Source organism: Orcinus orca, chromosome 1 (genome assembly GCF_937001465.1).
Source record: "Orcinus orca chromosome 1, mOrcOrc1.1, whole genome shotgun sequence".
Taxonomy (NCBI): domain Eukaryota; kingdom Metazoa; phylum Chordata; class Mammalia; order Artiodactyla; family Delphinidae; genus Orcinus; species Orcinus orca.
Genome location: NC_064559.1, coordinates 160,046,934 through 160,074,486, shown reverse-complemented (window position 1 = coordinate 160,074,486; position 27,553 = coordinate 160,046,934). Strand labels below are relative to the sequence as shown.

The 27,553-nt window shown below is 37.5% G+C and overlaps 1 protein-coding gene across 24 annotated transcripts in view; it reads left to right on the top strand.

Annotated features, from left to right (window-relative positions):
• The window catches only part of PATJ (PATJ crumbs cell polarity complex component), a 405,040-nt gene that overhangs the window by 22,074 nt on the left and 355,413 nt on the right, over positions 1–27,553 (top strand). For 22 of the 24 annotated variants that reach the window (XM_049696976.1, XM_049696961.1, XM_049696921.1 and 19 more), the window contains 5 exons: positions 1,809–1,937; positions 20,118–20,336; positions 22,537–22,639; positions 24,956–25,047; positions 26,953–27,094. In XM_049696976.1, coding sequence (XP_049552933.1) covers positions 1,809–1,937; positions 20,118–20,336; positions 22,537–22,639; positions 24,956–25,047; positions 26,953–27,094 — 685 coding nt within the window. Of the gene's footprint in view, positions 1–1,808; positions 1,938–1,967; positions 2,452–7,878; positions 7,946–20,117; positions 20,337–22,536; positions 22,640–24,955; positions 25,048–26,952; positions 27,095–27,553 lie in introns of those variants that run through there. The other 2 variants (XM_049696966.1, XM_049696973.1) reach the window with 2 other exon arrangements.

Genomic DNA, 27,553 nt, shown 5'->3' with positions numbered 1-27,553 from the left:
CCTATGATTCTCCTTGTTTAAGATTATTATTTAATATAGAGGGCAAATTGTAGTCTTGGGTATAATTTGGTGAAGGAAGGAATTCCTTGGTGATGTAACCACTTAATTAAGCTGGGAGTTTTTATTAGAGATTTACTATTGAGTTTTTAAATTAAGATTTGGTTATTTGTTTCAAAAACATTTTTTTTAATTATATTGGGTGTTTATTACTAGATTATGGATACTGCACAATTATAGAAGTTTTTCTTTTCATGTAAGGATGTATACTGAACAATTTAAAAGAGTAAAAGTTTATGTTCCTTTGGGAGTCTTTAAACTTGCTTCGTAACATTTTACAGATTTTGGCCTGCATTTCAAAATGCAAGCTAATAAATCTTATTTTCTTATAACACTAAGTGGTAGCTGATTTATTTAATTTCCATTCATTGGACAAAAGAAAAAATAGACTGGGTACAGTACAAGGTCACAACACTAATGTATAGACATTTTCCCTGTTGTAATCAGTAATATTTATATAGCACAATTTACATAATAAATAGAATGAACAAAGTGGGAAGTTGCTTAGCATAGTGGTTCAGAACAAGGGCTCTGGAGTCAGGCTAAGGTGGGTTCAGGTACACTTCTTACTTCGTAGGTGAGTCTTACTGGGCAGATGCCTTGACTTCTCCATACCTCAGTTTTCTCATCTGTTGCTTGGAACTAATAACAGTTTGTAGTTCACAGAGATGTTGTGAGGATTGAGAATGCATGTGAAGAGCTAAACACAGTGCCTAGGGCAGAATAAATACTCTATGAATATTAATTGCTGTCCCTAATTTAGGCATTTTTAGCAAACGTTGCTTCCTGGATACTAGGTATTGTTCCAGGTGTGAATTTATTAAATAGTCCCAATATCTCTGGTTATTTTAACATTACATAGTAACTTTCCAATTTAGTGTAATAGAAGAACTAAGTAATAAGTATGCCCTAATGTCTTGAGGGGGAGACTTTTGCTCTGCAGGCGCATTATGTGAATTTAATGCATACTTCTGATGGAGCCTGCTATTAGAGGAAAAATGCTTATGTCTCTTAGTCTGATTTGTATAATCCTATTGCTAATATCTTCAGTTAGGCCTACCTTTCCTCTCCTTCATCAGAGTCTCTTCATTTATTCTGGTCACTCTGTGTCCTCACAATCGCATGCTTCACATTGCTGCTAGATTAATCTTTCTAAACCACTGCTTTGTTCCTGTCGTTCACTCTTCTAAAACCTTCAGTTATTCCCACTTATCTGAGCCTAGCTTTGCTCTTAAATTTCCCTTTTGCTTGAATGTCTTTTTTCTCTGTAGAGCAATTAAAATGCTACCTTTTCCTTGAAGCTTTCCATAAGTTTTCATTGGATTTGACCTCTTGTCTCTACATTCCTCCCATCTTTATAATATTTTATGATTCTCTTTTAATTCAGATAAACACATATTTATTGTTTCCTACTAGGTGCTTGGCACTGTGCTAGGTATCAGGCATAGACTGGGGAATGAGACAGTGTGTTTCTGTCCTCTTAGAGCTACAGTGTCCTATGGTCCAATATTTTGTCTTATATTTTAATTGTTTATGTTTTAGTTTATCTCTCTACCGGATTATAAAATCTGTAAAGGCAGGGACCATATGATCATCTTTACGTATCTCTGAGCCTCTAGAAAGTTGACTTGATTAATTGTATGAATATTAAATATTTTGTCTACCTGTTACCTTAGTAATTTCTGTATTGGTAAGTGATGAATGTATATGCTTTGCTAACACTTTGCTTCTTACTTGCTATTAATTTGTAGGTTAGTTGGGGCCATATTGAAGATGTTGAGCTTATTAATGATGGCTCTGGATTAGGTTTTGGAATAGTTGGAGGAAAATCGAGTGGTGTAGTTGTGAGGACTATAGTTCCTGGAGGATTAGCAGATCGAGTAAGTTGACCTTCTTTGATTTAATTTTGGTTTTATACAATTTAAATTGTATGGCTTGAAATGTAATTTTATAACATGGGTTACTAGGATACATGTTTCCATGACCAGAATTTAAGTATAGCTAAAAATGTTTTTTTCTATAACTGTTAATATACATTCACTCTGCTTTATTTTAAAAAGCTCCTAAATCAACGTTTTTTGGGGTGGTTTTCTTTTTTTTCTTTTTTTGGCCTGTGATTGACAGTCATCTTGATTCTATCAAAAGACAATTTTTTTTTTTTTTTTTTTGCGGTATGCGGGCCTCTCATTGTTGTGGCCTCTCCCGTTGTGGAGCACAGGGTCCGGACGCGCAGGCTCAGCGGCCGTGGCTCACGGGCCCAGCCGCTCCGCGGCATGTGGGATCTTCCCGGACCGGGGCACGAACCCGTGTCCCCTGCATCGGCAGGCGGACTCTCAACCACTGCGCCACCAGGGAAGCCCGACAATATTTTTTATTGAAAGGAATCATTAATGGGTATTGTATTCTGAATATCTATATTATTTTCTCCCAGTGTATCTTTCAAGGTCCTAAATGTTAAAATCAGATGGTACAGCGATTACAAACTTTTATCTCAATATTGTTTGTGGTAAATTTCACTAGAATTACAAATTTCTGGCATTATAAATAAAAATACTACCCTTCATTATTTAGCAGTGTTCAAACTGAAAGTGGGCCATTTTAAAACTTATCAACTGTTTCTGCTTAGTTTTACATTGAAGAAAATGTTAAATACTACATTGAGTTTTTAAAAAGTAGTTTAGAAATTTGAAGCTACTTAATACAGTAATGAGTTCATATTATATAGACTGTCCATGATAATCAGAATGATTTGTAAATTTTACTGATTAATGTCTAGTCACATGTAAAAATTTATCCCTTCTAAAAAACATATAAAGTAAAAAATGAACTTGCTGTGCACATGCAGCTTTGAGGCAAGTTCCTCAGCTCTCTATTTCTAGTCAAGTTTGCTCCACCTTGGGTTAGGACTCCGTGCTTCCATTGCAGGGAGCACAGGTTCAATCCCTGGTCAGGGAACTAAGATTCCGCAAGCCATGCGGCCAGGCCAAGAAAAAAAGAAAAAAAAAGGTTGCTCTACCTTATACAAATTGTGGAGCTATTAATATTCCTGTTATCCTTTCAGCAGCTAAGTGTATTTATTTAGCATAATGCCTCTCAGAGTTTTGTCTGTGGGTTCCTGAGTCTTTTGCAGGGGGTGTACAAGATCAAAACAACTTACATAATAATACTAAGATGTATTAGCCCTTTCACCATGTTGGCGTTTGCACTGATGACATGCAAGCAGTGGTAGGCTAAACCTGCTGGTGCCTTCATGTGAAACAGGGCAGTGGCACACAACTGTACTAGTAGTCATTGCATTCTTCTCCACATGTGCTTGCCACTGCAACAGCAACAATGCCAGTCTCACTTAAGAAAGTGCAATAAAAACGAATTTAAGTAAGTGCATGTCTTTTTAATACCATGTGACAAAATTAGATGTACTGTATAGCACTTCTGTCATGTATGGAAGTATGGAGGTTTTCTTGAGGGGAAACATTTGTGAGACAAACTAGCCACGTTGTAATATGGAACAGCGTTTTAATAGGGAACAGCATTTTAATTTTTTTTATTTATTTTTTAATTTTTTGCTTTTTTCCCCAAAGTTTCTGAGACCTAATTTTTTGGAAATGCATTATTTTAGTTTCAGGATTACAGCATAATGATTTGATATTTCCATATATTATGAAATGATCACCACAATGTGTCTAGTTAACATCTATTACCTCATAGTTAGAAATTTTTTTTTCTTGTGATAAGAACTTTTGAGATCTCTCTTAGCAACTTTCAGGTATACAGTACAGTACTGTTAACTAGTCGCCATGCTGTGGTTTATATCCCTATGATTTACTATTTTATAGCTGAAAATTTGTACCTTTTGATCTTCTTCACCCATTTTGCCCACCCACCACACCCCTGCCTCTGGCAGCCACCAATCTAGAATACCATTTTTATTTTTGAAAGGATAACTGACAGAAAAATTATGATTATTCAGACTTGGTTATTTGGTAGACAGTTCCTTGAAATGAATGAAGTGAACCTGTTACCTCAAGGAAAAACAACTGACAGCATTTGTTGCTGATGATAAAGTTTGAACTTTCAAGCAAAAATTAGAATTTTGGAAAATTTTGTGTTTTACCATAAGCTTGAAATTTTCCAATATTTAAATACTTCTCTGATTAGATTGTTGGTGATGTTAATATGATTTTTTTAATATTGTATAATGTTATATGTCAATATTTAGAAAATCTGCATAACTCTAGGAATCAGTATTTTCTGAAGATCAATGTGTAGTGTGGCAAAATAATATATAGGTAAAAAATCCATTCAGAATTCAAGATTGATCAATAGATTTTAATGAAACAGTATCTGAAAGTTTATTGATGTTGTTTCAGATTCCACGTTGCAACTGATGTTTAAGAAATCACCACTTGTCAAGTTTCGGTGTGTTATCAAAGAATGGGCTGAAAGGGCTATTAAAATACTCCCCCATTTTCCAAATATATATCTGATTAAGACCAGATTTTCTTTATATACTTCAACCAAAGCAACATATTGCAATACACTGAATGCTGAAGCAGATATGAAAATTCAGCTGTCTTCTTTTAAGTCAGATATTAAAGAGATTTGTAACAATTTCTTTAAGAATACAACTCTTCTCACAATTTTTTTGTTTTAGAAAACATAACTTTTTAAAATAAAAAAATACCAATATGTAAAAAGTATATATTAATATATTACATATCTTAAATATTTAAAAAGTTTCTCAGTATTGTTTCCCAATTCAGTTGATATCAGCAGATAACAACAGAGAGAACTACATAAACAAAAACTCTGAGATCTCAGTAACTTTTGAGATATAATTGACAGACAATAAATTGCACATATGTAAAGAATACAATTTGACGTGTTTGCTGGCGAGTCTGAAATCTGTAGGGCAGACCAGCAGGCTGGAAACTCAGGCAAGAGTTGACATTAAAGTCTGGACTCTGGGCTTCCCTGGTGGTGCAGTGGTTGAGAGTCCGCCTGCCGATGCAGGGGACACGGGTTCGTGCCCCGGTCCGGGAAGATCCCACATGCCGCGGAGCCTGTGCGTCCAGAGCCTGTGCTCTGCAATGGGAGAGGCCACAACAGTGAGAGGCCCGCATACCGCAAAAAAAAAAAAAAAAAAGAAAAAAAAAGTCTGGACTCTGAAATTTGTATGGCAAGTTGGCAGGGTTTTGTTATAGTTTTAAGGCAGAATTGCTTTTCCAGGAAACCTCAGTTTTTGCTCATAAAGTCTTCAGCTGATTAGATGGAGCCTATCCATGTTATCAAGAGTAACATTCTTAAAGTCAACTGATTGTAGATATTAATTACATCGACAAAATACCTTCACAGTAACATCTAAACTAGTGTTTGACCAAACAACTGGGCACCAGAGCTTAGCCAAGGTGACACATAAAATTTAACCATGATACCATCTATCACTACAGTCAAGAACATATTCATGACCCACAAAGATTTTCTGTGCCCTTTTGTAATCCCTATTCCTCCATCCTCAATTATTTTTAAGAATGTAAAGGAGTTCTGAGACCAAAAAGGTTGAGAAAGCTCGTTATAGGTTCTTCAAAAGACATCTTCAGCACAAAACAAGTAATAATCTTTAAGGATTTTTTTGAAAAATTTTGAAACCTGGAAAGGGATGAGATATTGTGGAGTATTTTGGCGTTTTTTCTCACCCCAACCCGCCTCCTTTAGCAATTTTAATAGACTTATTTGCTATAGTAGCATTTTTTAAGATGCAAAGTGTAGTAGTTATTATGAAGAACAAAGGGTCAAATAAATTTGGAAAGCACCAAGTTAAACAAAATCAAATAGATTACTGTACATTAATGTAGATTATGAATTTTCACAAGAAGAATATGATGTGCAGAGTTTCCCTTTGTGACACTGTTGGTAAAAGCCCATGTCTGATTTTCACCCTTTCCTGGAAGGAATTGTCACTGTTTCAGGTCTTCAGGATGGGGGGCATGTGCCTGTCAGAGTCATAATGGAGAAGCGAGTGTTTATGCCAGATATGGTCATCTGCCTAATACACATTATTCTCGTGTAATCCTCAGAACAGTCATAAATTTTATTCACAAATCATAGGTATGGAAACTTAAGAAATTGCCCAAGGCTATGCAACTAAGAAATGACAAAGTCAGGATTGAGCCTACATCTGTTAGATTTACTGCTTAAATCTACTTATACAAAGTTGATCCCGATGTTTTCATTTTCCTGGTGTACACCTGTCCAGGGTTGGTCAAGCCTGTGAGGGAATTGCCAGCTCTAACAGCAACATTGCTATTGGTCCTTTCCTGTAGGGAATATGATGAGACCTAAACATAGGGGACAGAGCAGTATTCACTTCTCTCTTCCCCTCATCCCAGCCAAATGGCAGATAAAATCTCTTCAGCTAACTCTGCTTTGTTGCTAAATCTTTAGAGTTGTTGCTCACGTAGCCTGATCATAGCTTTAAAATTATTAAAGGGAATATTGCTTTTCATTAAAATGTACTCATATTTTGACTGTTAATGCTCACTGTCGACCATGGCAATCTTCATGGTAAGGGAATATGGATGTCTTAGGTCATTAGTTAGATGTGATTTAGATTGATCATAAAGTGATACCTACGTTCTGCTAAAGGGGTTAACGAATACTACTTTCTCTAAAGACTATAAAATTGTATAACAGAAAGTTAGAAAAGCAAGTCAGTATTTCTTATTTAAAAGGGTTTCATAAAATAGCCCCTTGTATTTTCTTTTGTGTACAGATAAGTCAATATGGGGTTGAGGGGGCAAAGAATACCTAACTGAGCCTAAAGAAGTATCAGAAATGGATGCATTTGAGGACTTGCTGTAAGGAAGGCACTAGGTTAAAGCTTTTACATATAGTATTTTTTTAAGCTATTTATTTATTTATTATATTTATGGACTTTATTTTTGACTGCATTCGGTCTTTGTTGCTGCATGTGGGCTTTCTCTAGTTGTGGCGAGCAGGGGCTACTCTTCCTTGCAGTGCGTGGGCTTCTCATTGCGGTGGCTTCTCTTGTGGAGCATGGGTTCTAGGTGCGTGGGCTTCAGTAGATGTGGCTCGCAGGCTTCAGTAGTTGTGGCTCGCGGGCTCTAGAGCACAGGCTCAGTAGTTGTGGCGCACGGGCTTAGTTGCTTCGCAGTCTGTGGGATCTTCCCGGACCAGGGATCGAAGCTGTGTCCCCTGCATTGGCAGGTGGATTCTTAACCACTGTGCCACCAGGGAAGTACCAAACATATAGTATTGAGTTTAGTGCTCACAACTCAATGAGAGAGGAATTTATCCCCATCTTACTTAAGAGGGATCTGAGATTTAGGTAGGATCAGTAACTGACCTATGGCCCTACAGCTTGATCAAAGTAGTGCCAGCATTTGAACTTGGGTGTGTCTGACTCCAAAGCCTTGTCATTCTGCTGTCTACTGCCTCTACTGTTGTAAAGTAAATGAAGTGGAAAAATATTGACGTATACGGGTTTTTTAGAAATGTTTATTGAGACCTAATTACAGTGAGCAATCAGTAAATGTAATCAGGGCCAATTCCCTGAATAGGGAAATTATATGGTATCGTGTAAGGGGAGCTAGAAGACCTATCTACCTGTAATCCTTAGGTACTCTCCAAAATTCACAGTGCCTGAAACATCTTCTGAGAATTCTGTTCAGCTATGGAAAAAATTTCAGAATTTTTCAGCAGTTAGAAGTTTTGTTTTTTGTTTTGTTTTGGTTTTTTGTTTGTTTGTTTTTAAATAAATTGATATGGGCAGTGTAAAACTTTTTTGTTTTGCAGAAATCTCTTTTATGTGGTCTGGAGGAATTCTAGGGAAATCAGGTACATTGAGTTACCCCGTTGTCTCCCAAAGGTGATTATTAAAGCACAACCTACTTAAAAGTTGTCATGAATTATTGACTTTTTGGTATCAGGCAATTGTAATATGAGTCCTATTACCTATCTAGTAACCTTTAATACTAAGAAGGAATGGAACCAACCAAGGATTGGAGAAGTAGGTGTGGACTATGAGGAATTTTTAGTCTAGAATAATAAAGGCCCAGCTTGAGGACACTGAACAGTTCGTTATTCCCAGTAATTTTGCTTTGAGTGTGTCTGGAAACTGGTAGTTTCCTTATCCTTAAAAATCATTGATGAGGGCTCTAGAAATATGAGAAGGATAGGATAGATGTACTTACACTTAGTACCTTTAATTCCTTGAGGGAAAGAGCATTTTTTTATGGTTCTAGTAATATAAATTATATCTTTATAAAAGCCTTGCAATATTCTTACTAGAAGTCAAGATAAAAGAATACCAAATCAAACTAGCCAAGGATCTAAGTTATCCATCTACTGATTTTTGGTCAAAATACAGGATTAGGATTATTTTCCTTTGGAGATTCAAACCTGAGACACTTGCCATGAGGTTGACATTTATTTATTTTTTTCTTTTCTTTTTTTTTAATGTGCATTCTTATTATTTGTTTATTTATTTAACATCTTTATTGGAGTATAATTGCTTTACAGTGTTAGTTTCTGCTGTATAACAAAGTGAATCAGCTATACATAGGCATACATCCCCATATCTCCTCCCTCTTGCATCTTCCTCCCACCCTCCCTATCCCACCCCTCTAGGTGGTCACAAAGCACCGAGCTGATCTCCCCCTGCAATGCAGCTGCTTCCCACTAGCTATCTATTTTACACTGGTAGTGTATATATGTCAGTGCTACTCTCTCACTTCGTCCCAGCTTACCCTTCCCCCTCCCATGTCCTCAAGTCCATTCTCTACATCTGAGTCTTTATTCCTGTCCTGCCCCTAGGTTCATTAGAACCATTTTTTAATTTTTTATTTTTTTTTTAGATTCCATATATATGTGTTAGCATACGGTATTTGTTTTTCTCTTTTGCCTTTTGATTAAAGACCAATGATAGAAATGTCCTGGAATCAGAAGTGGTAATAATTTCATTTTCTGAGTTGTGGAAGTATTTGGTGCCATTTTTTAATTTTCAGAGAAACAAATTTGATTTCTTTCTTTTGTAGCTCAGGCCTGAAATCCTTTAGGTTTTCAAATATCTTTTGAATTGAAATTATCATCTACAACAGCCTATCAGAGAACTTAAAAGTGCAGAGTACTAAATGTTTTTTTAGCCAATAACTGCTAACTTGGATTAAAGTATTTTTTCTTTAAAAAAAAACTATATGAATGACACTGTTAGTGTTTTCACTGTAACAGTGTGTTACCCTGTTACATCAGCTATTTTAATTTTTTGCCTTCCATACTATCTTTTCCTGTATGCATAATTTTTTCTCTCTTTTGAAAGACTCTATGGGTTAATAAACTTTTATATTTCACTGTTAGATTAGCATGCCATGACTTTGAATCTTGACATAGCTATTTGTTGGCTATCATTGACTTATGATTTCTGTTAAAGAACAAAAAGGACTCTATACCTTTTAGTTTCCTTCCACAGTAGACCGGTTATGAAAGGAGAATATTGATCAGAAAGTATCAGTAAAATGCAATGTTTGGGGCTGCTGGACTTGTAAAAGCTAGCTGTCATTTTGGTATCTTTCCTATCAATCTGATTATGGTTGTTTTGCACTTATGAATTCCTTAGAACACCTGTTTATCTGGAACAAGAAAATGTTTGACTTTCAGTGACAGGTGCAAATTATCTACATCATTTAAAATCGAGTTCAGGTAATATAGGAAAACAATAGTGCTTAGGAGGTGACTGTACTTACAGTGAAATGTCCTTTGTCCAAGCCAAGTGTGAAAACACTCACCATATTCTTTATTCTGTGGTCAGGCCAAAATTCTGTTCAAGAATGGTTTATTCACAGAGGCATCTTACCCTTATTTTTCATCATGAACACTTGACTGTCTCTTAAGTAGTTGCTTGTTTTGTTTCAAGTTTGTTGCATTGATAAAAAATAGAACATCAAATTATCAGTGCTTAAAGTAGAAATCCAGCAATTCTTTGTTCCTTTTTCCACAGTAATTTCTTCCTTGCATCTATTTCTTTTCTAAGTCTTTCCAAATGTTTCTGACTTGAATTGCATTTCTGTTTCACGGCTCCTCTTTGCTTGCAGTAGCTTCTAGTGCCTTCTGCAGAATTCACAACAAAGCATATAGTTTTCTACTCACTGTTTTGATCTAACACCTTTCATAAAGGTTTCTGCAAAATTGGAGAAAAGGAAGGATGGGGAATAGACTTTTAGTTTTAAGGCCCTCTCTTTTTTGCTCTTTTCTATCCCTCCCTCCCTCCCTCCCTTCCTTTCCACTTTTTTTCTTCTGAGTTCCATCTGGAACTTACAGATGGTGCCTCCTGGAGCCAGGAGTATGAAGCTTAGAACTGTACTAGCCCAGTGGTCATGGCTCTATTCTCAGGTTGTCCTTCTGTCCCAGGTGCAAAATATCTATTTTCATCTTCATTTTATTTCAAGCTTTTTGACAGTTATAGGAAATTTCTTGGAGAATAGGAAACAGTATATTTATTATCTACTGATATTACTTTGGAGATATCAAAGTATAAGACAAATGATTAATAAGAACAGGTCTTCAGTGAGACAACTTGGGTTGAACTTTGACCCTGCCACTTATTAGCTTTGTGATCTTGGTCAATTCAGTCAACCTTTTTGAATCTCGGTTTTCTCATTTTAAAGCTGTTCTTCACTGAAAGAGATGATATATGAAAAGTGATTTTTTCATCCTGTAAAGTGCTCTGGTGGTGTAATTTTTCATAACTGGTTCTGTTTACATTTTGGAATCTTTAATATATTGTAGTAAAGATAAGTAAAGAGAATTCAGACTTTCTGATGAAACAAATTTAGTGAAAATGAAGTGGATCAACTATTCAAAAATTTCACAAACGAAGGTAGAATGGAACTGATATACTTTGAAAAAATTTTTTTTATTTTTTAAATTAATTAATTAATTTATTGTTGGCTCTGTTGGGTCTTCGTTTCTGTGCGAGGGCTTTCTCTAGATGCGGCAAGTGGGGGCCACTCTTCATCGCGGTGCACGGGCCTCTCACTGTCATGGCCTCTCTTGTTGCGGAGCACAAGCTCCAGATGCGCAGGCTCAGTAGTTGTGGCTCACGGGCCTAGTTGCTCCGCGGCATGTGGGATCTTCCCAGACCAGGGCTTGAATCTGTGTCCCCTGCATTGGCAGGCAGACTCTCAACCACTGCGCCACCAGGGAAGCCCTGATATACTTTTTTTTTTCTTTTATCTAATCTATATGCCTTTAATTTCTTTCTGGTTTTTTTTTTTTTTTACATCTTTATTAGAGTATAATTGCTTTACAGTGGTGTGTTAGTTTCTGCTTTATAACAAAGTTAATCAGTTATACATATACATATGTTCCCATATCTCTTCCGTCTTGCGTCTCCCTCCCTCTCACCCCTCTAGGTGGTCACAAAGCACCGAGCTGATCTCCCTGTGCTATGCGGCTGCTTCCCACTAGCTATTTTACATTAGGTAGTGTATATATGTCCATGCCACTCTCTCACTTTGTCACAGCTTATCCTTCCCCCTCCCCTTATCCTCAAGTCCATTCTCTAGTAGGTCTGTGTCTTTATTCCTGTCTTACCCCTAGGTTCTTCATGACCTTTTTTTTTTTCTTAGATTCCATATATATGTGTTAGCATACGGTATTTGTTTTTCTCTTTCTGACTTACTTCACTCTGTATGACAGACTCTGGGTCCATCCACCTCACTACAAATAACTCAATTTCGTTTCTTTTTATGGCTGAGTAATATTCCATTGTATATATGTGCCACATCTTCTTTATCCATTTATCCGATGATGGACACTTGGGTTGCTTCCATCTCCTGGCTATGGTAAATAGAGCTGCAATGAACATTTTGGTACATGACTCTTTTTGAATGATGGTTTTCTCAGGGTATATGCCCAGTAGTGGGATTGCTCGGTCATATGGTAGTTCTATTTGTGGTTTTTTAAGGAACTTCCATACTGTTCTCCATAGTGGCTGTACCAATTCACATTCCCACCAGCAGTGCAAGAGTGTTCCCTTTTCTCCACACCCTCTCCAGCATTTACTGTTTCTAGATTTTTTGATAATGGCCATTCTGTCCAGTGTGAGATGATTTGCATTTCTCTAATGATTAATGATGTTGAGCATTCTTTCATGTGTTTGTTGGCAAACTGTATATCTTCTTTGGAGAAACATCTGTTTAGGTCTTCTGCCCATTTTTGGATTGGGTTTTTTGTTTTTTTGTTATTGTGCTGCATGAGCTGCTTGTAAATTCTGGAGATTAATCCTTTGTCAGTTTCTTCATTTGCAAATATTTTCTTCCATTCTGAGGGTTGTCTTTTGGTCTTGTTTATAGTTTCCTTTGCTATGCAAAAGCTTTGAAGTTTCATTAGGTCTCATTTGTTTATTTTTGTTTTTATTTCCATTTCTCTAGGAGGTGGGTCAAAAAGGACCTTGCTGTGATTTATGTCATAGAGTGTTCTGCCTATGTTTTCCTATAACAGTTTGACAGTTTCTGGCCTTACATTTAAGTCTTTAATCTATTCTGAGCTTACTATTGTGTATGGTGTTAGGGAGTGTTCTAATCTCATACTTTTACATGTACCTGTCCAGTTTTCCCAGCACCACTTTGAAGATGCTGTCCTTTCTCCACTGTACATTCCTGCCTCCTCTATCAAAGATAAGGTGACCATATGTGCCTGGGTTTATCTCTGGGCTTTCTATCCTGTTCCATTGATCTGTATTTCTGTTTTTGTGCCAGTACCATACTGTCTTGATTACTGTAGCCTTGTAGAATAGTCTGAAGTCAGGGAGCCTGATTCCTCCAGCTCCGTTTCTTGTTCTCAAGTTTGCTTTGGCTATTTGGGGTCTTTTTTGTTTCCATACAAATTGTGAAATTTTTTGTTTGAGTTGTGTGAAAAATGCCAGTGGTAGTTTGATAGGGATTGCACTGAATCTGTAGATTGCTTTGTGTAGTAGAGTCATTTTCACAATGTTGATTCTTCCAATCCAAGAACATGGTATATCTCTCCATCTATTTTCATCATCTTTAATTTCTTGCATCAGTGTCTTATAGTTTTCTGCATACAGGTCTTTTGTCTCCTTAGGTAGGTTTATTCCTACATATTTTATTCTTTTTGTTGCAGTGGTAAATGGGAGTGTTTTCTTAATTTCACTTTCAGATTTTTCATCATTAGCGTATAGGAATGCCAGAGATTTCTGTGCATTAATTTTGTATCTTGCTACTTTACCAAATTCAGGATTAGCTCTAGTAGTTTTCTGGTAGCATCTTTAGGATTCTCTATGTGTAGTATCATGTCATCTGCAAACAGTGACAGCTTTACTTCTTCTTTTCTGATTTGGATTCCTTTTATTTCCTTTTCTTCTCTGATTGCTGTGGCTACAACTTCCAAAACTATGTTGAATAAGAGTGGTGAGAATGTGCAACCTTGTCTTGTTCCTGATCTTAGTGGAAATGCTTTCAGTTTTTCACCATTGAGGACGATGTTGGCTGTGACTTTGTCATATATGGCCTTTATTATTATGTTGAGGAAGTTCCCTCTATGCCTACTTTCTGCAGGGTTTTTATGATAAATGGGTGCTGAATTTTGTCAAAAGCTTTCTCTGCATCTATTGAGATGATCATATGGTTTTTCTCCTTCAATTTGTTAATATGGTGTATCACGTTGATTGATTTGCATATATTGAAGAATCCTTGCATTCCTGGAATAAACCCCACTTGATCATGGTGTATGATCCTCTTAATGTGCTGCTGGATTCTGTTTGCTAGTATTTTGTTGAGGATTTTTGCATCTATGTTCATCAGTGATATTGGCCTGTAGTTTTCTTTCTTTGTGACATCCTTGTCTGGTTTGGTATCAGGGTAATGGTGGCCTCGTAGAATGAGTTTGGGAGTGTTCCTCCCTCTGCTATATTTTGGAAGTTTGAGAAGGATAGGTGTTAGCTCTTCTCTAAATGTTTGATAAAATTCGCCTGTGAAGCCATCTGGTCCTGGGCTTTTGTTTGTTGGAAGATTTTTAATCACAGTTTCAATTTCAGTGCTTGTGATTGGTCTGTTCATATTTTCTATTTCTTCCTGATTCAGTCTTGGCTGGTTGGCCAGACTTGGCAGTTTCTAAGAATTTGTCCATTTCTTCCAGGTTGTCCATTTTATTGGCATAGAGTTGCTTGTAGTAATCTCTCATGATCTTTTGTGTTTCTGCACTGTCAGTTGTTACTTCTCCTTTTTCATTTCTAATTCTATTGATTTCAGTCTTCTTCCTTTTTTTCTTGATGAGTCTGGCTAATGGTTTATCAATTTTGTTTATCTTCTCAAAGAACCAGCTTTTCGTTTTATTGATCGTTGCTATAGTTTCCTTCATTTCTTTTTCATTTTTTTCTGATCTGATCTTTATGATTTCTTTACTTCTGCTAAGTTTGGGTTTTTTTTGTTCTTCTTTCTGTAATTGCTTTAGGTGCAAGGTTAGGTTGTTTATTCAAGATGTTTCCTGTTTCTTAAGGTAGGAATGTATTGCTATAACCTTCCCTGTTAGAACTGCTTTTGCTGTATCCCATAGGTTTTGGGTCTTCGTGTCTCCATTGTCATTTGTTTCTAGGTATTTTTTGATTTCCTCTTTGATTTCTTCAGTGATCACTTCGTTATTAAGTAGTGTATTGTTTAGCCTCTATGTGTGTGTATTTTTTACAGATCTTTTCCTGTAATTGACATCTAGTCTCATAGCGTTGTGGTTGGAAAAGATACTTGATACAATTTCAATTTTCTTAAATTTACCAAGCCTTGATTTGTGACCCAAGATATGATCTATCCTGGAGAATGTTCCATGAGCACTTGAGAAAAATGTGTATTCTGTTGTTTTTGGATGGAATGTCCTATAAATATCAATTAAGTCCATCTCGTTTAATGTATCATTTAAAGCTTGTGTTTCTTTATGTATGTTCATTTTGGATGGTCTGTCCATTGGTGAAAGTGGGATGTTAATGTCCCCTACTGTGAATGTGTTACTGTTGATTTCCCCTTTTATGGCTGTTAGTATTTGCCTTATATATTGAGGTACTCCTATGTTGGGTGCATAAATATTTACAATTGTTATATCTTCCTCTTGGATCAATCCCTTGATCATTATGTAGTGTCCTTCTTTGTCTCTTGTAATAGTCTTTATTTTAAAGTCTATTTTGTCTGATACGAGAATTGCTACTCCACCTTTCTTTCTTCTGATTTTCATTTGCAAGGAATATCTTCTTCCATCCCCTTACTTTCAGTCTGTATGTGTCCCTAGGTCTGAAGTGGGTCTCTTGTAGACAGCGTACATATGGGTCTTGTTTTTGTATCCATTCAGCCAGTCTGTGTCTTTTGGTGGGAGCATTTAATCCATTTACATTTAAGGTAATTATCAATATGTATGTTCCTATTCCCATTTTCTTAATTGTTTTGGGTTTGTTATTGTAGGTGTTTTCCTTCTCTTGTGTTTCTTGGCTAGAGAAGTTCCTTCACCATTTGTTGTAAAGCTGGTTTGGTGGTGCTGAACTCTCTCAGCTTTTGCTTGTCTGTAAAGGTTTTAATTTCTCCATCAAATCTGAATGAGATCCTTGCTGGGTAGAGTAATCTTGGTTGCAGGTTTTTCTCCTTCATCACTTTAAATATGTCCTGCCAGTCCCTCTGGCTTGCAGAGTTTCTGCTGAAAGATCAGCTGTTAACCTTATGGGGATTCCCTTGTGTGTTATTTGTTGTTTTTCCCTTGCTGCTTTTAATATGCTTTCTTTGTATTTAATTTTTGACAGTTTGATTAATATGTGTCTTGGCGTGTTTCTCCTTGGATTTATCATGTATGGGACTCTCTGTGGTTCCTGGACTTGATTAACTATTTCCTTTTCCATATTAGGGAAGTTTTCAACTATAATCTCTTCACATATTTTCTCAGTCCCTTTCTTTTTCTCTTGTTCTTCTGGGACCACTATAATTCATATGTTGGTGCGTTTAATGTTGTCCCAGAGGTCTCTGAGACTGTCCTCAGTTCTTTTCATTCTTTTTTCTTTATTCTGCTCTGCAGTAGTTATTTCCACTATTTTATCTTCCAGGTCACTTATCCGTTCTTCTGCCTCAGTTATTCTGCTATTTATCCCTTCTACAGTATTTTTAGTTTCATTTATTGTGTTGTTCATCGTTGCTTGTTCCAACTTTAGTTCTTCTGGGTCCTTGTTAAATGTTTCTTGCATTTTGTCTATTCTATTTCCAAGATTTTGAATTATCTTTACTATCATTATTCTGAATTATTTTTCAGGTAGACTGCCTATTTCCTCTTCATTTGTTAGGTCTGGTGGGTTTTTATCTTGCTCCTTCATGTGCTGTGTGTTTTTCTGTCTTCTCATTTTGCTTATCTTACTGTGTTTGGGGTCTCCTTTTTGCAGGCTGCAGCTTCGTAGTTCCTATTGTTTTTTGTGTCTGTCCCCAGTGGCTAAGGTTGGTTCAGTGGGTTATGTAGGCTTCCTGGTGGAGGGGACTAGTGCCTGTGTTCTGGTGGATGAGGATGTATCTTGTCTTTCTGGTGGGCAGGTCCACGTGTGGTGGTGTGTTTTGGGGTGTCTGTGGACTTATTATGATTTTAGGCAGCCTCTCTGCTAATGGGTGGGGTTGTGTTCCTGTCTTGCTGGTTATTTGGCCTAGGGTGTCCAGCAGTGTAGTTTGCTGGTTGTTGAGTGAAGCTGGGTGTTGGTGTTGAGATGGAGATCTCTGGGAGATTTTCTCCGTTTGATATTACGTGGAGCTGGGAGGTCTGTTGTGGACCAGTGTCCTGAAGTTGGCTCTCCCACCTCAGAGGCACAGCACTGACTCCTGGCTGCAGCACCAAGAGCCTTTCATCCACACGGCTGAGAATAAAAGGGAGAAAAAGTAGAAAGAAAGGAAGAGGATAAAATAAAATAAAGTAAGATAAAATAAATTTATTAAAATAAAAAATAACTATTAAGAAAAATTTTTTTTAAAGAAAACAGAACAAAAAAAACATGGACGGACCGAACCCTAGGACAAATGGTGAAAGCAAAGCTATACAGACAAAATCTCACACAGAAGCATACACATACTCACAGAAAGATGAAGAGGGGAAAAAATAATAAATCTTGCTCTCAAGGTCCTCCTCCTCAATTTGGGATGATTCGTTGTCTATTCATGTATTCCACCAATGCAGGGTACATCAAGTTGATTGTGGAGATATAGTCTGCTGCTTCTGAGGCTGCTGGGAGGGATTTCCCTCTCCTTTGTTCGCACAGCTCCCTCGGCTGAGCTTTGGATTTGGCCCCGCCTCTGCGTGTAGGTCGCAGGAGGGCGTCTGTTCTTCGCTCAGACAGGATGGGGTTAAAGGAGCCACTGCTTCGGTGGGTCTTGTTCACTCAGGCTGGGGGTAGGGAGCGGTGCGGATGTGGGGCAAGCCTGCAGCGGCAGACGTCGGCGTGACTTTGCACCAGCCTGAGGCGCGCCGTGCGTTCTCCCGGGGAAGTTGTCCCTGAATCCCGGGACCCTGGCAGTGGCGGGCTGCACAGGCTCCCCGGAAGGGAGGTGTGGAGAGTGACCTGTGCTCGCACACAGGCTTCTTGGTGGCGGCAGCAGCGTCTTTAGCGTCTCACGCCCGTCTCTGGAGTTCCTTTAAGCAGCGCTCTTAATCCCCTCTCCTCGTGCACCAGGAAGCAGAGGGAAGAAAAAGTCTCTTGCCTCTTCGGTAGGTCCAGACTTTTCCCTGGACTCCCTCCCGGCTAGCCGGCTAGCCGTGGTGCACCAACCCCTTCAGGCTGTGTTCACGCCGCCAACCCCAGTCCGCCAACCCCAGTTCTCTCCCTGCGCTCTGACAGAAGCCTGAGCCTGAGCTCCCAGCCCCGCCCGCCCCGCCCGGTGAGCAGACAAGCCTCTCGGGTTGGTGAGTGCCGGTCGGCACCGATTCTCTGTGCGGGAACCTCTCCGCTTTTCCCTCTGCACCCCTGTTGCTGCGCTCTCAATCACAGCCCCGAAGCTCCCCCCGCTCTGCCACCTGCAGTCTCCGCCCGCGAAGGGGCTTCTAGTGCGTGGAAACCTTTCCCCCTTCACGGCTCCCTCCCACTGGTGCAGGTCCCGTCCCTATTCTTTTGTCTCTGTTTATTCTTTTTTCTTTTGCCCTACCCAGGTACGTGTGGAGTTTCTTGCCTTTTAGGAGGTCTGAGATCTTCTGCCAGCGTTCAGTAGGTGTTCTGTAGGAGTTGTTCCACGTGTAGATGTATTTCTGGTGTATCTGTGGGGAGGAAGGTGATCTCCGCGTTTTACTCTTCCGCCATCTTCTTCCTCCTCCCTGATATACTTTTTGATGTATTATGTTTTAAACTTTACAATGAGTGAGATATACAAACATATAAAAGTATATATAATGTCTGTGCACATTTTAAATAATAATCACCAATGTACCTATAATCCAGTTTATGAAATAGATCGTGTTAAATAATAATAATAATGATTACCCATATATATATATATCACCAGCTTAAGAAACAGAAGATTGCATATCCTTCCTCTAAACTCATCCAGAGTCATGATGTTAAATACCTTCTATATGCTCATGACTCCCAAATTTAAATGTGTAGTCTGGACTTCTCTGCTGAACTCCAGACTTGTATATCCAGCTGCGTATCTGATATATCCACTTGCAGTGTCTAATAGGCATCTCAGACTAGACATCTCTAAAACTGAACTCCTGATTTCTGTTCCCACACACCTGTTCCTCTGTAATCTTTTTTTTTTTTTTTTCAGTCTCAATAGCAACTCTGTCTTTCCAGCTGCTTAGGCTAAAACCTTAGAGTTTTGATTCCATTTTCCCCTCACACCCCATGTAGAAGCTATCAGCAGAGCCTGTTGACAGTTCATTAGAAATACATCTAGAATCTCACTTCTCAACACCCCAACTGCTAACCTAGTCCAGGCCCTTGTCTCTTTCTAGATTATTGCATTAGCCTCCCAACTGGTATCTCTGCTTCTATTGTTTTCTCTCCTTTAGTCTATTTTCAGCTTAAAGACTGGAGTGATCTTGTTAAAAATAAGTCAGATCATGTCACTCCACTGCTCAAAACCCTCCAATGACTTCCCTTCCCCCTGGCTCAGAGCAGATGCTGTATACTGCTGACCCCCTGGTAATGCTCCCATCGGCTCTTTTTTTTAAAAATAAATTTATTTATTTATTTATTTTTGGCTGTGTTGGCTCTTTGTTGCTGTGTGTGGGCTTTCTCTAGTTGAGGTGAGTGGGGGCTACTCTTCATTGCAGTGCATGGGCTTCTCATTGTCGTGGCTTCTCTTGTTGCGGAGCACGGGCTCTAGGCGTGCAGGCTTCAGTAGTTGTGGCACATGGGCTCAGTAGTTGTGGCTCGCAGGCTCTAGAGCTCAAGCTTAGTAGTTTTGATGCACGGGGTTAATTGCTCCGAGCCATGTGGGATCTTCCCGGGACAGGGCACGAATCTGTGTTCCTTGCATTGGCAGGCAGATTCTTAACCACTGTGCCACGAGGGAAGCCCTCCCATCGGTTCTTGACTACTCTCCTCTTTGCTCATTCTCTTCCAGCCACACTGACATCTTGCTGTTCCTCAAATGTGTCACTGGGCTTGTCGGCCCTTAGGGTTCTTCACTTTTTGTCGGTGGCCTTTGATCTGACTTTCTTCCTTTCCTAATGCCCAGGGCTTTCAGGTCACTTCCTTATGTATGTGGCTATTTTTACCTGGTTCTAGGCCATTAGGCATGAAGTGATACCCTCAAGCAAATGGCCATTTTAAAAATCTGGTTGCTCTTTTCCTTTTGAACTCTCCTCCTGTGCCCCCCCCCTTCTTTTTTTGTTTTACAAGGACTTCCTTTTCTGTGTTGCCAATTCAGCTGTTCATTAAAAGTATTATATTTTATTCAGCATTTTTAGATGGCTTCTTTATCAGCCATTTTGCCACGACTCAAGGTCTGATGAATTGTTATTAACTAGTGAAGTTAGACCAATGATTTCTCATAATAATTTTTTTTTTCCTTGGATTAAAGGATGGAAGACTCCAGACAGGGGATCACATCTTGAAGATTGGTAGCACAAATGTGCAGGGAATGACCAGTGAGCAAGTTGCACAAGTGCTGAGGAACTGTGGGAATTCTGTCAGGATGCTTGTTGCAAGAGACCCAGTTGGTGAAATTTCCATAGCCCCTCCTAACCCTGCAGCCTTACCTGTTGCCCTGCCTGCTGTGGCCAACAGGAGCCCTAGTTCTGTGAGTATACAAATTACTCTTTCATGGTAAATTCAGTACTGGGTGTGATTTACTGCAGGATTAGAAATGTTTTCCACTCCAAGTGTCGCATGCGTGTGAGTTGTGTCTCAGTGCTCAACAGGGAAGCAGAGGAGAGCCCAATTTGTAGACACTAGACAAGTTTGATTTTCTTTTTTTTGCCATTTCTCAGGGTTAAGTCATTCAACTTCCCTGAGCCTCAGCTACTCATCTGTAAATTGGAGAATAATAATACCTGCATTTCTATTTCATAAGATTGGTGAACAGATATCCAGATAGTGGAGGGGACACTGTAACTACTCGTCAGCGTATGTGTGTTATCACTGATAAGAACAGACTGGCCAAAGGGAATAGACATTAATAATAATAATTTTTATTTTGATTATTAACAATCATTACAGTTATATAATAATCATTACCATTAATCATTATCAAGCACCTGGAATTGTCTAAGTCATCTGAATTTTTCATAAGAATTCTGCAAGATAGGTCTTATCATCCACTTAATAGATGAGGAAATGGAAGTCCAAATAACTTGTTTTAAAGGTCATATAGGTAGTAATTTGCAAAGCTGGGGTTTGAATTTAGATCTTTCTGGTCCATTCCAAGTTCTTTTCTTGGTTTTTGTCTTTCAGTCTTATTAAGATAAAATCGACATACAGCACTTTATAAGTTTAAGGTGTACAGCCTAGTGATTGAATTTACATACATCATGAAGTGATTATCAAAATAAGTTTAGTGAACATCCATCACCTCATATACAATTAAAGAAATAGAAAAAAAATTTTTCTTGTGATGAGAACCCAGGATTTATTCTCTTAACTTTCATACATAACATACAGTGCTAATTATATTTATCACGTTGTATATTACATCTCTAGTACATATTCATCTTATAATACAAGGTACAAATGGAAGTTTGTACCTTTTGACTGCCTCAATCTGGTCCCCCCATCCCTCAGTCCCAAGTTCTTTCCATCCATCTCACAGGCTCTGAATCAAGAGATAATAAGGCAAAAGGAAAGAAATAGTTTTTAAAAGGACAAGCCAGGAAGAAGAAAAGAGAAGTGATTATGGTGAGAAGGGGGTGGGAAGCCACCTTTCACATTCATTTGAGGAGCCATTCGGTGGCTTCTGGAAAGCCTTTCCCTACTTGGAACCATGTGAGTGGAAGTTTTCTGTCGGAGATATTAGAATCATTTTTCTTTTCTTCTCCAAACTAGTTAGAACCATTTTCTTTTCCATCCATTCTTCTGGTTTGCTGAAGCCTTCTACTTTGTAGTGAGGAACCAGTGTAGCTGTGTGATAAGTGAGAATTTGATGCAATCGGTTATTTACTTTCTATTATTAATGTTTTGAATTGAAAGCAAGGTATTATGTTTTTAGACACCTTACTCTTTTACAGAAGTATTTTAAATTAGAAGACAAGAATGATAATCAGTTTTAGGTCAATATTTTTTGCTTACAATGGTTAGGCTTACCATTTGTTTCTAACTTTTTCTTTAAATTCTTTCAGATACAAATTTAAGCTGAGTTTTTTCTAAGTGGCTGTATTAGTTTTCTCTTGTTGTATAACAAATGATCACAAATGTGGCTTGAAGCAGTACCCTTTGTTGGTCCACAGTTCTGTAGGTCTGAAGTCTGGGTGAGCTCTGTTGGGCTCTTCTTAGAGTCTTACAAAGCCTAAATCAAGGTGTTGGCCTAGCTGGGCTCTTATCTGGATGCTCTGGGAACAGTCCATTTCCAAGCTCTATCATATTGTTGGCAGAATAGTTTCTTGTAGCCATAGGACTGAAGTCTCTGTATTAATGGCTGTCAGCTAAGGACCTCTTTCAGCTCCTTAAGTCCCCCTGTGTTCCTTCTCACATGACCCCTCCTTCTTCAAACCACAAGTCCAGTCCTTATGCTTCTAATCTTTTTCACTTCCCTTTCTGCCGTCAATAGGAGAAAACTCTCTGCTTTTGAAGGGTGCCTGCTTAGATTAGGCTTACCTGGATAATCTCCCTTTTCCATGATATAAACACAGGAATGGCACCAGGGATCAAAAGTCAGAGACAATCTTAAACTTCTGCGTACCACAGGCGCTCAGAAAATACTTGAAAAACCATGCACAAATTGACTATGTACACAAGCTAGATAACTTAAACGTTATATATAATTAAAATTATTTTTTTCCTTTCAGGACAATTCTACTCTTTTTGAAACTTATGATGTTGAACTCATTAAAAAAGATGGACAAAGTCTTGGAATTAGAATTGTTGGTTATGTTGGAACCGCTCAGACAGGTAAATGAATCATTTCTATTTTACATTTGGAAATAATTGTAAAGGATGTTAAGGTTTCTAGAGAGTAAAATTAAATATCTGCAGATTTTAATTTAAACATTGAACAATAAAACCATGAATCTGTAATAGCAACCAATTACAAAAAATGATTAGAGAATCACAGTTTTATCTCAGCAGTTTTATAGCTGGCTCAATAGTCATTAACAAAAGAATTTAATTTATCCAACATAGTGTATAACATTTGAATTGTACCTCCTCTTGTTTCTAAGATAGATATATTTTGAATATTGAGACTGTTGCATATTATGACATTTTACATGTGATAAAGTAAAATGATTACTGCATATATTTCATATTGTGAATGTCAAAAAGTACTATTATTATGTTTAATTATCAAAAGAAAATAAAACAAATGCTTTAATTAGAATTATTTTTCTTTCATATAAAGGGAATACATTGTAAGAATAAATGCATGGCCCAAGTATCTCTGAATAATACTCCCTGAACTCCAACATGCAAAGCTTTGGCAACTTTCACTGTAAGAGTTACTCTATTATGATAAGAAATCACTATCACTAGTAAGGAAAAATAAATCTTTTTCACAAATATTTGCTAGTAAGATGAAAAGTTAAAGTTATGAAATGTTCTAGTTTTTTAAAAATTGCAAGGTTACAGTGTTAATTTTTTTTAAGTTATTATTTTGCATATTTACAGCAGGTGGAAAGATTAAAAGTGCTAATATATTCAAAGTCCTGGATGAAATTCATGTCAGACCACCTTGTGCTATTTTAGCCTAATGAAATAACTGTTTTCCCTTTAGATTTTTCTAAGTGCCACCATTTTTAGGTTCAGAATTTAAATGAGTTCTAAAGAGCTAAGTATGGATTGTATAATAATGTTGCAAAAAAAAATGTACTGAGTAGCTCTTAATATGCTGTCTGGTTAGAGAAATCATAAACTTGTGGTTTATGAACCTTTATTACATTAAGTTTTCAAGTTGTAAACCTGGTGATATACATGCAGAGTAAAATGAAGTGAATGATAGATAACAGAAAATTTGATGTTTATGTTACTGAATAAGAAAAGAATCATTTTACTTCTTTACCCTCAAAAGAAGCTTTTGGGACTGGAGCAAGGGCTGGGGGAGCAGTGTTGAATCCAAACACTAGAACATTTTATAACTCAATATGCTTTTTAAACATGTAGTCTTTCAAAATAGTTTTCGCTTTATTCCATTCATTGGAACTTTTGAGCAGTTGCTTTGCTTAGTTTTAGAGGGAGTAGAAAAATGAATATAAGAAAAGTCTATTCAGGGAGATAAACATGTAAATAACTGTCAGTTGTTTGAGGATAAATGAAGCGTATGTGTTATCAGAAATGCAAGCAAACTATCATCATATAGCAGATGAAAGACTCATTATGACAGGGAAATGGAGAATTCACAAAGAAAGAGGCATTTGTACTAAGCATGGAAAAGGAGAAGGATTTAGATAGAAGGGTTGAGATCGACAGGAATAAAAAATGAGAAAAGGGATAGAATATAGAAAATCCTTGGTGTTTTGGTGGAACATCATGAGTCTTGCGTGTCTGGACTTTTGTCTTATTGGAGCGGTAGTTGGAAGATGAAGTAAAACAAGAAGTTTGGGGCAAATTATGGAGGTCCTTGAATGTGATTCTATGAAATTTACATTTTATCATGTAGGCTGTAGGAATCCATTGTTGTTTATATTCCTTCTACAGACAATATTTTAAGTTCATTTGAAATTGAGATAAAAATATAAAATCTTCCAGAGCTATGGTCTTTCTTTTTCTAACTTTTCTTCCAGCCCTTGCCCATAGGCATGCATACTTTTTATATAGTTGTAATTTTTATATACATTTTATGATATATATAGAAGCTAACATGAGCAGTGAACTAAATGTAGGAAGACCTGTTAGGGCCCTCTTGTCTTAGTGCTGCTGAGAAATGATGAAGGTTTATGGCAAGTCAGCAGTGAGAAGGGAGATGGACCAAGAGAAGAGAGTAAGACTTAACCTGAGCTCTCCTGAATTCCAGCTGATACTGGAATGCATTTCATCAAGGTTCCATTACTGATTATTTTTCCAAAAATAGGCATCAATCAAATCATTTCAAATTTGGGTCACTTGTTATGGTGACAGTTTGAAATAATCCATCAGTTTCTCTGCTTGCATTCAGAATAGTATTTATCAAGGCTTCAGTCAGCCCCTTTAGCTAATTAACCTCTTGATATGAATTTTGCAATCAAGGCCTAATTAGAGCTTTCTTCCTTTTTCCATATGTTTTGTGCACCGTAGGAGAAGCTTCAGGGATTTATGTGAAAAGTATAATACCTGGCAGCGCTGCATACCACAATGGTCAAATTCAAGTGAATGACCAAATAGTTGCTGTAAGTAACTGCCCTCTGTTTTAGAACTGAATCAAGTTGGGGGAAAAAGTTATCACTATTATAATATATATGCAATGGGAATGGCTTAATATAGTCTCATAATGTTTTTAAAAAATTAAGTTTGTTAGTGCAGTGAAATCTCATTAATTTGGATTCTCATGGTCCTAAATTTTTTTTAATTAAAAAGAAATTTTTTTAATTGAAATATAAGTTGATTTACAACATTGTGCCAATCTCTGCTGTACAGTAAAGTGACTCAGTTTTACACGTATATACCTTCATTTTTTAGTATTCTTTTCCATTATGGTTTATCCCAGGAGATTGGATATAGTTCCCTGTGCCATGCAGCAGGACCTTGTTGTTTGTCCATTCTAATTTTTTTTTTTTAACTGCCTGTGAAGAAAGGAGTCACTAATGATATTGGCAGGAAAAAAAATACTGTATACATATGTATATTATAATAAACATACACATATATTTGAAAGATGCTCTAGCATTCTCTTATAAAACATTTCAAGCACCTCTTTGTGTTCTTTAAATTCATCAATTTTATATGCAATTAATAGGCCATTTACTAGAACTATTTATCTCTTTGTGAAAGTAGTTTTTCTATTAATAGTAATTTTGACTATATACAAAATTGAGGTATTTTTTGTTTTTGAGAATGCAATCATTGCCTTTTATTAATTCGGATTGTAATCGGTATTTCCTCCATTTAGTAGAAATTAGTTAAATTTTGCAGTTTATTTTCTTTTTCTTTTATAAATTTATTTTATTTATTTTATTTTTGGCTCCATTGGGTCTTCGTTGCTGTGCACGGGCTTTTCTCTGGTTGCGGCGAGCGGGGGCTGCTGTTTGTTGCGGTGGCTTCTCTTGCTGCGGAGCATGGGCTCTAGGTGTGTGGGCTTCAGTAGTTGAGGCTCGCAGGCTCAGTAGTTGTGGTGTGCAGGCTCTAGAGCACAGGCTCAGTAGTTGTGGTGCATGGGCTTAGTTGCTCTGCGGCATGTGGGATCTTCCCGGGCCAGGGCTCGAACCCGTGTCCCCTGCATTGGCAGGCGGATTCTTAACCACTGCACCAGCAGGGAAGCCCTACAGTTTATTTTCATAATAATTTTGAAGCATGTATACACACACATTTAATTTATTGATTTATACAGAAACAAATGTTTGTTGGTATAATTTGAATGTTTGTCCTTCAGGTCCATCTAAGGAAGCACCTTTCATGACCCTTGGCTTTTCCGTTATTGGGCTTAGGAAATGTCTTGTGATTGGCAGTTTGGAGATGAGTGATAAAATTTTGGAGAAGATATTAGGGGGAAAGCTATAGCAGTGGTTTGGCTAGCTTGAAGAAGATTGAGCGAGGAGGCCTGTTGGTCATGATGGACTTAATAAGAATGTGTGATTGGACTTGACTGAGATTAGTAAATACCTTTCCTGCATGTGCTTTTTCAGAATACTAGAAAACCTAATGGAGGGAGATCAGTTTCTTCTGGAAAATATCACATAATGATATATAGTAGAGGGGTGAAGTATTGGATGGCCTGTTCACTTTTAGTAATAATGGCTTCTAGTAATACGTCTTGAGAGCTCTGTATAACAACTGACCACCTTTTATGGCACTTTGAATTTTGAATAGCATCAGAGATTAAGACCCTCTACCTTTCTCAGGCTATAAGTTAAGTGTAAGACTTAGGAATACAAGTTTCAGTTTGCTTTCTAGTTTCTCAGAAAATTTGTCAGCATGTTTTACTACTAATTTTTCATCCTTATTCAAAAATACTTTCTTAGGTCTAATACAAATTATTTTGGGGATGAAATGAATTGCCTAACTTTATACTGCCTTGCCAGAATTAAAAGTGGTAGCTAACTTGGAACTTCTGTTTAATGTATCTTTTAATGTTTTAGGTCGATGGTGTGAATATTCAGGGTTTTGCCAACCAGGATGTTGTTGAAGTGTTAAGAAATGCAGGGCAAGTGGTACACCTAACCCTAGTTCGAAGGAAAACATCCTCATCTGCTTCTCCACATGAAGGGCCCTCTGACAGAGGTAATTAATTCCTCTGTCCCTCCCCCTACCTTGTCTGGGTTTGGAAGATCAACTCATTTACGGAAGTTGTTCTATAAGTCTGGGAAGGAAAAACTGCCCACCTTGTGAAAAGTAGCAGTGGAGAAGTGAAATCAATTCATTTATGCCTTGAAGAGTTTCCTTTGCCTATTGTAACGTGCCAGTCCAAATGTTAGAATGTGAACACTGACATGCATTAAGCTCTGAGAGCTTCTCTAAATGGAGATGGAAATCATTTTCCCAAAAACCTTCCAAATTTCATTTATTTCTTATATTTGAATAATAAAGCTTTGCCACATTTTGTTCCAGGGGCTCTCAGTTGTCTAATGCTTTGACATTTTGCAAACTTCAGGTTTCATATTACCTCTAATGATGTATTTGATTCTAATATTTCTTGATTTACTTTGTGAACTATAGCAAGAGAAAATAAAATATGGATTT